Consider the following 12,337-nt stretch of genomic DNA (forward strand, 5'->3'; position numbering starts at 1 on the left):
TCCTTTCTGAACAAGGGAGGCGGGGCTTGCGTCGAAGGGCGCGTTGCACTCTGGGTCAGCGTAGCCATGGCGGCCCGTGTCCTCTCCGCCTGTGTCCGCAGCCTGCCCGCGGCTTTGGCGCCGCCGTCCCGGCCTCGGGGCCCCGCTCTCGCCTTGATCCGACCGCTCGGCTCGGCTCCGTGCGTGGCGGCGGGGCGATGGAGGAGAGCGGTAGCGGTCCCTGCACACACACAGGTGAGGGAGGCGGAGCAAGGCAGGCGGGCCCACGGGCGAGAGGGCGGGCGGTGGTGACTTTGCCTGGCCCGCAGGGGTCACAGCCTGGTCGTGCCCGGGGGCCATGGGAGAGGTCCTTTACCTGGTCTGACTGGGCAGCACCTGAGTCCGGGACTTTTAGTGTCAGTAGAGGCTGGCTCAGGTTTCAAAGGCCTTCGAAGGTCAAGGGCCTCCGAGGCTTCTTACTTTGGCAGAGCCTCAGCCCAAACCCCTGCCCTGGGCCTCCCGGCCTTTCTCGATCCCTTCGGGTTCGGAAGGGCAGAACTCCTGGGACCAGAGCGAGAGGAAGGAGGGGATGGAGGAGAGACTATGTGGACAACCCCTGACCTGGGAGATGCTGATAACTCACACTTAAGATTTACAAAGTGCTTTCCTCTCAACAGCCGCATGAACTGAGTAGTGCAAGGTCATTTTTATTTTGGTCATCTGCCTTTTCAATGTCGAGAGATTTAGAGGAAGGTCCCCAACACTTTGTTAGGGTGGCGAATTGATGAGGAGGACATGGATACCCTCCGAGTCCTCTCCCCCTAATGGTCAGGCATGAATGGGCCCTGGTCTGTGTACTGGGAGGAAATTCTCGCCCCCATCCTTTGGAATATTTGAAGAATTTCATTGAAGTGGTTTGTTCATGATCACAGAATAATTGTCAGGGTTCGGGATGTAATTCCTGCCTTCTCACTCCTAAGACTGATCCCCTTTCCTACTTCATTTCACTGACTTTGTTAGAGCTGTACAGAAGTTGACCACTGCTGAAGATGTTCAAGCAGATGGAGGATAATTTGATCTGGCACCTTGAGAAAAAGCATTTGGGAGGCAGGAGAATTTTGTCCCAGCTGCTCTTGCAAGTCACTTGCTTTCTAAAACAGTGGGGTTGAAGTAGATGAGCTCCAAGGCTATTTGCATCTTTGCAGTTCTTTGGGGAGACTTACAATGTAGGGCTTTCCTCTACCTCACAAAGAAGCACCCTATCCAGATTTGAGGAGGTAAAGGGGAAGGGGAATTGTTTTCCTAGTTTCCAGAAAAATGAGGCCTTGGATGTGCTTTAGGAATAATAATTGGGATAGGCTGCTGGAGAAAGTTGTTCCATGGGAAAAGATTTCTTTTGAACACATATCCCTTTTTGTAGTTTAGAACATACTTCCTTTCTAGTTGTGGAGGGTAGGTAGCACATTCCTGATTGTATATTGTATCTGGTGAGTTCACCCTGTGACTTGCCCTCAAGGAACACTTAGGTTAATTTAAGAATTGTCTCAAAACATTGGCTGGATTAGAATATTAGAGAGGGAGCTTTAGAATCAAATAATTTAAACTTGTTTTATAGATGGGGAAACTGAGGCACATAGAAGCAAAATGATATACTATTGGTCAGCAGCAGACTAGAACTCATTTGCCCTCACCCTTAATCTAGTGTTTTTCTGTTGGTGAGTAATTGTGTTCCTGGGCTCTTACTGCTAGAGTTTCATTCTAATTTTGAAATTGTGATTTGTCCCTGTTCTAATAATTGATATGTTGAATTTAGGATTATCAATACCATTGGTTAGTGAACATCTAAGTAACAGTATTTGTTCTTAAATAGTAATTATGACCATGTATTCTTAGGAAATAGTTCCCATAGGTTTGGAGAGACAGTTCTGCCTAAATTATTTTTGAAATGTATGTTTCTTGGCTAAAATAGTTTGTCAGAGTAAATACATATCCACAATATTTGAACACCTTCCTAAAAGTAAATAACACAATTTAGTGTCATCAGTGTCACTGATATTATTTTTATCACACATCTTGGCAAAAATATTCCCTAAATCTGTGATTCATAGAAAGACTTGGAAATGACCTACAGTGACTTCAAAAGTAGTTCAAATTATCTTTGGAAAACAAGTCAAAATTATTCAGGTAAATCATTGTTGTAAAATGTAGACATTGAAGCCACTTATACATCATTCTTGACTCTATGGAACAGGGCCAAAATGAAGGAGGATCAAATAAAATAGATTTCACAAAGCCCATGCATTTTACTTAAGATGATAATCCTCATGATCTGATTTTTTACTAGGCAGGAGCTTAGAGGAATTACTAATGGAATGCAGGAATACTGATAATAGAAAGAAGTAGCAGCTGACAGTAACTGAAAGGAAAACACCTGGAAAATATAGAAAATAGGAACTTAAAAAATTAAACAAAAACACCAGCCATGGAGCAGACCATTGAACTTTTAATCATTGTATTACCGTATAATATTCTTTGTTTACTGTAATGATCCTAAGTGATCATCAAAAGGTGGAGTTGTGGTTATTGCATTCTATTTAAGAATACTGTGAAGAGGGGGCAGCTGGGTAGCTCAGTGGATTAAGAGTCAGGCCTAGAGAGGGGAGGTCCTAGGTTCTAATCTGGCCTCAGACACTTCCCAGCTGTGTGACCCTGGGCAAGTCCCTTAACCACCATTGCCTAGCCCTTACCACTCTTTTGCCTTGGAACCAATACACAGTATTGACTCCAAGACAGAAGGTAAGGGTTTTAAAAAAAAAGAATACTGTGAGGAATATAATGCATTTACAAAAGATTTCTATTAAAATAGTCAAATTTTTAAAAGCTGACAATTCAAGGGAAAATGGAAGAGAATAAGCATTTATATAGTGCCCACTGTGTACCTGGCATTGTACTAAGTGCTTTACAAATATAGTTTGATTTTCACAACAACCTTGCAAGGGTTAGGTGCTGCTATTCTCATTTTATAGATGGGAAACAGATTCAAACAAAGGTTGTGTGACTTATGAAGGTCATGCAGCTAATGTCTTAGGCTGGATTTGAATTTGGTCTTCCTGACTAATCGGCCCAGCATTTTATCCCCTGTGCCAGTATTCCCTCCTATGTCCCCTGTTCTTTTTCTCCTTTTTTTGACCCCCACCTTTTTTTCAGATTCTCTTAACATTCTCTCATCTTTTCCCTTCTTTAATTTGTGAGTTAAGCAACAACTCTAGTTATGATAGTTAAGTGTCAGAATTGTGCTAATAATATGCATTTTCCAGAAAAAGAATAATAATACATTTAAAATTGAAATTAGATAAAATAAAAAGGAAGTGTCATTAGTTGCTAAAGACTTTGAAAATATTAAGAGATTTCCTTTAAAATTTCCCAAGGGCATTTAAGTGGCTCAGTGTCAGGCCTGGAAAAGGGAGTTCTAGGGTTCAAATGTGACTTAGAACACTTACTAGTTGTGTGACCTTGGACAAGTCACTTAACTCCAACTACCTAGCTCTTACTGCTCTTCTGCTTGGAACTTATACTTAGTATTGATTCTAAGACAGAAGGTAAGGTTTGGAGGGATTGTTCAATTCAACAAACATTAATCAAATCCCTTATTTATTTAAAACTGTTGAATATCGAGGAGATGTAGAGATAAAGAAATGTGATCCATGCCCCCAAAGAGCTTAGTTTAGTAGACAGGGTTGGGTATACAACATAAATAATAGTAATGCAGAATGGGACAAGGTAAGTACATTGGTTAGGTGCAGAATACAATACACAATACAATACAACTTTCAAGTATGGCAGTATTCCTAAGAAGAAGAGGAGTTATTAATTTTGTTAGATTATTGTTAGTGACTAGTATAGTATAATGTTACTATGAAAGGACTGTTTTTCTCTCCTTTAAAATTTTTCTTTTAGCAAAAAGTTAAGTTCTTTAAGGACTTTATACAGTCTTTCAGACTTAGGGTAGTGTGAGTTATAAGTGACTTGGAATTGTCAGGGAATTAATTTTTTTTCTTCTGGCTTGAGAATAATGGGTTACAAGAATTGAACTCCTATTTAATGCTGTGACTGAGCTGTTTTACTTCTTGGTGCCTATGACCTTCTGCCATACTGCTCTTTCTCTCTTTTCCCTGGATTTCTGCCATGTGGTCCTTGTTAAGCTTCCATCTCCCTTGCCTCTTTTTCTTATCAAAGCTCCCTATTGTCTGGACCCTAGATAATGCCAGGGCCTGTCTGACTTTGTGGTCTGTCTAGCACTAACCCCTCAATGCATGTAGTTCCCTTTTGATGTGTCTCTGAACTATGAGAAAACTGCCACCACTTCAAATTTCCATCCTCACCAGTGATTTAAGTAGGTGACAGCTGCTGCTGACACCAAGGCTTCTGTCCAAATACCACCTTTTACCATTACTGGATCTGGGAGAATAGAACTGTAGTTCTGACTTTTTCATTGATTTGGAGACCTCCTTGCCCTCAAACTCACTACATGTTGTGTGTGAGGATACATTTCTCTTCATTAAATCATTTGGACTCTTCCTTAACCATTGGATACCCATATATCAGGCCCAGCCAGGAACCAAGGGGATGCAACATATCATCAGGATTCACATCATCATGTTTTATAGTTTTTCATCATATATAGATGTATTATACTTCAGCTAGTTTATGGATTAACTAGACTTTTTTGAGTTAGCCTAGGCCAGTGATGGTGAACCTGTTAAGAGATTGAGTGCCCAAATTGCAACCCTCACACTGCATGTGAACCCCACCCCTTACCCCAGACAGTGGAGGGAGGAAGTGCTCCCATTATGCTGCTGGACAGAGGAGTGGGGCATGTGAGAAATGTCCTCAGGCATGATGGAGAGGGGGAGGGGAGCAGCCTCCTCCGATATCCATGTTATAGGTTTGCTAATACAGGGCCAGTCCAACCACCATTTATAGTATTTCTGTGCGAAAGTGTTCTAAATTGATACAAATGACCTTTTGCACCACAGCCTGCTTGTGATGGGGCCCCTTATATAAACTTTTGAGAATGTGTGGAAAGTTGGTCAGAGCATGTACACCTTTATGTCTTCCTTAGGTTATAGCACAGTGATTTGCAGAGTAGAGGGTTAGAAGCTTCAGGTTCTAATTCTGCCACTTACCAGTTATGGGACAAGGGCAGATCACTCATTTTCTTACTTTGTAAAATGAAGATCACAATGCCTATTTATCTGCTTCACAGGTGGTTTTGAGGAATGTACTTTAGAAAGTGCTATATAAATATAAGCTGTTATTATTTTTGTAGCAGATGCTTAGTAAATGTATATGGATGTTGTGCCAAGTCCCTGAAAACTAGTTAGGTATTAAGATTTGTGCCAGCAATGAAACATCATTGTATTAAGGCTAAGACCAATAGGACTCCTTGCAGTCACTTTTTTAAAGTATAAAGGAGGCAGAGAATTTGATTCTTAGTGAATGTAGTAGCCGTTTCCCAAGTCAAAATTATTCTAGATAGTAGTATTCCCATGAAATTTTTCTGTTTGAGACCCAACTTGTCCATTTAGACTATCATAAGCAATTTAAATGTACTAATAGATACATTGACCATCTCACTGCATGTCAAATTGTGGACAGCAAACATTTTAAATTTATTTGTTTTGTTTTTTTGTGCAGATCATAACCCAAGTCTGCTTTTAAGGACCAGCCTAGTTAAGTTCAGAGAAGCTTGCCATTGGTAGCCTGGCCACTTAGTGATGATTCCCTTGGCCCTGGCAGCCCTTCTCACTGGTAGAATATTGGTAATAAAGAGATATCTGAATCCTTTCCTGCTCCCTGCTCTGTCCTCTTCTTAGCTCAGTCTGTGAAGGCCATGGAAGAATCAATAGCTTTAAAAAAGGGGAGGAAGCCAGGATTGGGTATTGTGTGACATGGAAAGAAAGAACTGCCATTAAAAAATAAAAAGTTAATGGGATATAAGAAGATAGGGAATTTTGGAAGTAAAAATTATTTTGTTGTTCAGTCATGTCTGACTCTTTGTAATCATGTATTGGGTTTTCTTGGTAAAGATACTGGCGTGGTTTGCCATATCCTCCTCCAGTGGATTAAAGCAAACAGTTTAAATGACTTGCCTGGGTCACACAGTTGTGAGTGTCTGAGTTCAGATTTGAACTCGGGTCTTTCTGACACCAGATCTACTGCTCTAGTACCCTCCAAAAATTGTTCGCTCCACATGGGACTTGAACCCACAAACTCTGGCCAGTAAACGTCCAGGCTCATATTTGAATTCAGAATGAGTCTTTCAGATTCCAGTCCTGGTCCTTTTGCTGCCCCAATAAAAGTTTAATGGACCCGCTAAAAATTTATTGTGGATGGAAGCTGAGAAAGGCTGTTTTATTGGTAGGTATGGAGGATAGCAATATCATGGGTGACTTATTTACATTTTTTTTTATGTCTAGTATGACCCTTTATCAGAAAAGAGTTCGGTAAATAATCTTCATGATATAAATGAATAGCATGAACATCCTCTTATTTCTGCATTGTAGCTGTTGTCTATGGGATGGCCTCATGATGATGTCTCCCTTTCTTATGAGAAGCAGCCAGTCGTAGTGGAATGAACATTGGACTAACAGCCAAGTAACTTTGGTTCTGCCAGAAACTTAGTGTGGGCCTTTGAGCAAATCTTCCCCTCTCTGGGCTTCAGTTTCCTTTTCTGTGACTTAGGAGCTCCCTTTTCAGCTCTGCTGGTCTTTGATAATGTGATACTAACCTCTGCCAGTTTATGTAAATTCTTCTCTGTAAGTTGGGTCTTAATAATACTTGCACTGCTCTACCTTTCAGGGTGGTTATGGGGAATATGCATTACAGATTCTAAAGCTCTGGACCTGTGAGGTGTTACTAGTGTGTCTCCTTGGTGCTAGTTATAAATGTTACAAACAGCCTAGGCTTCTAAGAAAAGAGCCCTAACACCTTAGTGAAAGAGAGTGTGCGTCTGTGACTTTCCAGTAGTTCATTTCAAAGACAGTATTCAGTGAGTTTGCTGTGCTTGTTTCCCTTGCTCTAGGTTTCAGGGATATTCCTACAGTTGGGCCGCCAGTATAGCGACATGCCCCCTCTGACACTGGAGAGCATTAAGGACCGTGTCCTCTATGTCTTGAAACTATATGATAAGATTGATCCAGAAAAGGTAATTGATATATTTGGGGAAATCATCTCTTGGGATGTTGACTGTTTTAATAACTAAACCATGGTTAAGATTATTAGAAACATTTCAAATTTGAAGATTCTTTAGTCTGAAAAAAAAAAGCCATTATAATTGAGGAAAACAAATGTCACTCTTAGGACTTGATTTTTTAAAAAAGACAACACTTACCTTCCATCTTAGAATAGATACCAAGTATTGGTTCCAAGACAGAAGGGTAATGAGGACTAGGTAGTGGGGATTAAGTGACTTGTCCAGGGTTACACAGCTAGAAAATGTCTGAGATTGGAACCCAGGACTTCCTGTTTCTAGGCTTAGCTTTCAGTTCACTGAGCCATGTAGCTGCCTCTGTAAAAAACCAAACCTGTAATTTTTTATGGACATGCCAGTGAGGTTGGTGTCAGTATATCAGAAATCAAATTTCCCCAGAAGTATCTTCAGAGATGTTTTTCACTTTGCATCTTTAGGTTTTCAAAGTAACAGCACATTTAGAATTAGTTTTTATCTATATCCTGCAAAATCATGACTTTATGTAAATAATTAGGAACAAAGTTATAAGCAGACAAGTTAGAGGTTAACATCATTGAGAAAGCTGCTAGTTCCTGCCACCAAATTCAGATCCTTGAGGATCAGGTGAACAATGTTACCCTGGGGTCTCTTGACCTAATAATAGTTTTGTTATAAAGTATCAAATCAATGATGTTATGTTGAGGCAACAATGTTGGGGTGGGGTATACTTGATATAGTGTTTGACACATGCTACCCCATGTTTTTGTTGCAGGAAAACTGTATTCTAGATTGGTTCTCTTAGCAAACACACACCCTTACGCGCAGAATCCCATGCTAACTGTGTTTTGGTTTTCATTTTTCCCAGCTTTCAGTATCTTCCCACTTCATGAAAGACCTGGGCTTGGATAGTTTGGACCAAGTAGAAATTATAATGGCCATGGAAGATGAATTTGGTAATAAACTATATACTGTAATGTGTTTCAAGTCATGGTTTGTGTTGTCATTTGAATATGCAGTTGCCAACATCTTAAAATTTTGAATTCTAAATTCTTTATCTCCCTTTCTCCTGCTTTTTTCTCACCCATTGGGAAAGCAAGCAATATATTAATTATATAGGTAAAGGCGTGTAAAATATTTCCATATTATCTATGTTGCAAAAAAAAATTAAAATAGCAAGAAATGGAAAATGAAAAAAGTTTATTTTGTTTTGTGCTGATAATTAAGAGCATTCATTTAAAAAAATACTGTTATTGATGTCTTCAATTTCTTACATCATTATAGTTATTCCCAGGATTCTTATTCTTCCTCCTCCCAGAGAGCCATCTCATATAACAAATAGTATTTTTCAAGAAAGAAAAAAAATAATTGCAACTGATAATACAATGAAATGATGAAAAACAGGTGTAGTAGAATTAACACCTGTGGATCTCCCACCTCCATGAAGGGGTTGGTTGGGAATGTCTTCACATCTCTTCATTCAAGCGATAACAAGCTTGCTCTCTATAATTTTGTAACCTTTACTTTTTGTTTTTTTTTTGTTCTGTGATTGTTTTTTCCCATTTACATGCTATAATTGTATATGTTTGTTTTCTTGGCTTTGCTTACTACACTTTGTATCAGTTCATATAGATTCCAAGTTTCTCTGTATTCATCTCATACATAATTTCTCAAAACACAGTAATAATCCATTTTCTTTCTGTTTCAGGGTTTGAAATTCCTGACATAGATGCAGAAAAGTTAATGTGTCCACAAGAGATTGTAGATTACATTGCAGATAAGAAAGATGTGTATGAATAAAGTCTTTTTTAAAAAAAATCAAGTAAGTAATTTATTTTCTATTAAAGATGGTTTTCCATGTAATCAATCTATATGTACATTTTCCACATAAAACTAGAGTCTGACTTGGAATAAATGTAAATGTCTACTGAGCATTTTCACCACTATAATATGGGAAGAGCCCTTGGCTAGGAATTAAGAACCTGGGTTCTAGTCTTGACTTTTTCCCTAACTCGATGTATGATATTGAGCAAGTCATCATCCCTTTTTGGATCTCAGCCATCACATTTGTAGAATTAGGAAATTGAATTAGCTGATCTATAAGGTCCCTTCCATTGTCAACATTTTGTAAGTTCAGTGAAGTGTTAAGATTTCTAGCTTTGGTGATGCTAGTAATTAAATTAAATAAACATTGTGTATTTTCTTTGTACAAGGGAATGTATTAGATACAGGGAATACAAAGCCAAAAAAAAATGTCCCTGTTCTCTTTGTTAATTTAGATTACGAAAATATTTGTTCTGAGTTTGCAGCCAGGAGACATGGGCTCAAACATCAATACTGAGACTAGCATTGTTGCCATTGGCAAGTTACTTTTAACCTCTTCATGCCTTTCCTCAGCTATAAAATGGGGATGATGTAGAAAATACCTACCTCACAGGGTTGTTGTGAGGATCATATCAGAATGTATATAAAGCATTTTGTAAACATCAAAGGACTATATAAAAGTCAGCTTTTATTACCAAGCAGAATATTAGTTTATGACTGATTATTAATGTTAATTCGTTAGGCCCTGTCATATATACTGTTCTTTCATTCTAGATTGCTGAAAATTTTTCATTTTTAACTGACAATCCTTTTTTACCCAGAGGACTCGGATGATCCCAGCGAGTGTCTGAATGTGAGAACACATTATGAGACCGTTGCTGCTTTTGTCGGAGTATTTCTGTTGGAACTATATTTAAGTTGTCTAAATATGTGTTGGCCTTTAAAAAATAAATACATAAAATCAGTATTCTCAGGCCTTGATTCTTTGATTCTTTTGCATATAGAATGCTGCCTTTATGTTGATCCATTTCTACGTTTTAAAAGACATCTCATTGTTAAGAGAACATTTATGTCTGATAAAGTGGCTTTTCTGGAGTTGATTATTTGAATTACTGATTCCCACCCTCATGTTTTCTCTTTAGTATAACCATCCCTCTCTGAATAAACATACAGGTTTTGCTTCCAAATCACTTTCTTAGTTGTACAGTTTCATTTTCTTTTGGAATTAAGACTAATATGAAAGGGGGCAACTGGGTAGCTCAGTGGATTGAGAGCCAGGCCTAGAGACAGGAGGTCCTAGGTTCAAATCTGGCCTCAGATACTTCCCAGCTGTGTGACCCTGGGCAAGTCACTTAACCCCCCTTGCCTATCCCTTACCACTCTTCTGCATTGGAGCCAATACACAGTATTGACTCCAAGACGGAAGGTAACGGTTTAAAAAAAAAAGACTAATATGAAAGACTGGTCCTTTATTTCTAGCCAAAAGGTACTGTTAGACATAATTTTCATACTTGCCATGATAGTTGATAGTTGATGACTTTTTGGGGATGAACTTGAAGGGGAGAGCCGCCAGGATGGTAAGAGGACTCTACATCATACTGTACATTGATTGGTCAAAGGAATTAGAAATATTTGACCTTGAGAAGGTAAAATGGGATCCCTTTATCTAAGAATATGGAAGATAGAAGTAGGATTAGACTTGTTCTCGTTGGCCTCAGAAAACAGAAATAGGAAGTTACAGAGTTAAACTGCTTTGATTGTAACTTAAAATTTTACTAATGATCAGGGTTGTCTAAAGTATAAAATGCAGCATTAGGATATAGTGTCTTTACTGGGTGTCTTCCGGTACAGTTGACATAACTACTTGGGGATTTTGTAGAGGGAATTCCTTTTCCAGTACAGGTTGAAGAGATGATTTCTGTGATCTCTTTCCATGCTAAGGTTCCCTTATTCTAAGGACAGGACATTCCAGGAAGAGCCACAGCAGGAGCGAAGGCTCAAGAATCAATGGGTGAAGAAATAACACCTGGCTGGAGATAGTGTGACACAATGGAGAGAGCCTCGACTGTTAGGCATTGTGATTCTTGGTTTTAGATTTTGTTATCTTGGAGCACAGATATTAAGAAGGAAGTTGTCAAAGTGGGCGTATTCTCCTATAACATAGTTTTCCCCCCAAGGGAAATGGACATGAGACATTTGAGTCATGGGGGGAGGGGTCTGAACCCCATAGAACTCATGAATGGAGATTTAATTTTTCAGATAAGTCTGTTGTGGGTCCTAGTTAGCTGTTCAATGAGGCCTTTGGACCCTTAATTCCAGCTTCTTGTTCTTGGATAAATGCTTATGTGGGTGTTTGTAAAGTTAGACTCTCAGGAAGGTTTGGGCCTAAAAACTCAGAATATTGAAGGGAAGGTAACTCAAATGTACCATAAATATGATCACATTTAATGCTGGATCGACTTTCTTTTGCACAATTGAGTGAACAGTGCAGAGAAAAAGAGCAAGATTTTAATATAGGCTTTGCTCTGTGCTAGCCTTGGAACCTTGGATGAGTTCTTTTCTCTGAGCTTATTTCCTTTTTGTGAAGAAGGGACAGTAATTCTTCCCCTGGGAGATTTGTGTGGGGCAGCTGCAGAATGCCATTGGTAGAGGTAGTTTCATCTTGTAGAGCTCCCTAGAATGATGAAATGCTAGGCTTAGACCAAGAAAGTGAATAACCTGCTTGTGGTTGTCCCAGAGTTGTCATGAGACTCAGAAGAGAAAGTGAACATAAATTGCTTCCTAGTTACAACAAATGTAATCAGGATTGCAGCTGTCAACAGTTACTCGGATTTCTCCTCTAAAGACCCTTTGCTTTGCCGAGGAACCATCCATAGTTCCTTGGACCAGTGACTACATGTCTTTGGGCCTCTCTTTCCACATCTCTATAGTCATGAGGTTGGACTCAGTGACCTTAGGAAGAGACTCCAGCTCTCTCTGTGATCCTATAAGCCCACAGTTTGACAGCACTGCTTCTAGCACTAGTGAACTCTAGAATTCTGTTCTTTTTGAGGCCAAAAATGGTTGGATTTCGACTTCATTCAGTTCTGGCAAATAGAGGGGGGAGGTGGATTAGGGAATTTCCTAAGCAGCTGAGGAATTCTCCAGACAACCTGATCGTTACATGTATGGACCATTATTTACAATTAGATTTCTCCATTGGGAGTCTGAACTTTTTAAAAAAGAGTATTTTATTTTCCCAGTTACATGTAATAGTTTTTAAAATACATTTTCCAAAACTATTCAATCCAAATTATCTTCCTCTCT

At 39.2% G+C, this 12,337-nt stretch overlaps 1 protein-coding gene across 2 annotated transcripts; it reads left to right on the forward strand.

Annotated features, from left to right (window-relative positions):
- NDUFAB1 (NADH:ubiquinone oxidoreductase subunit AB1) lies at positions 1-9,998 on the forward strand. Of its 2 annotated transcripts, none has more exons than XM_016424101.2 (5): positions 1-234; positions 7,064-7,186; positions 8,076-8,163; positions 8,916-9,029; positions 9,853-9,998. In XM_016424101.2, the coding sequence occupies exons 1-4, from the start codon at positions 67-69 to the stop codon at positions 9,005-9,007; spliced, it is 471 nt and encodes a 156-aa protein (XP_016279587.2). In that variant the 5' UTR covers positions 1-66; the 3' UTR covers positions 9,008-9,029; positions 9,853-9,998. The 2 variants fall into 2 exon arrangements, with proteins under 2 accessions (XP_016279587.2, XP_007499126.2); XM_007499064.2 differs by having other exon boundaries at positions 10-234; positions 9,806-9,998.
- The last annotated feature ends 2,339 nt before the right edge of the window (positions 9,999-12,337 follow it).

The sequence above is a fragment of the Monodelphis domestica genome, chromosome 7, assembly GCF_027887165.1.
Source record: "Monodelphis domestica isolate mMonDom1 chromosome 7, mMonDom1.pri, whole genome shotgun sequence".
NCBI classification, from domain to species: domain Eukaryota; kingdom Metazoa; phylum Chordata; class Mammalia; order Didelphimorphia; family Didelphidae; genus Monodelphis; species Monodelphis domestica.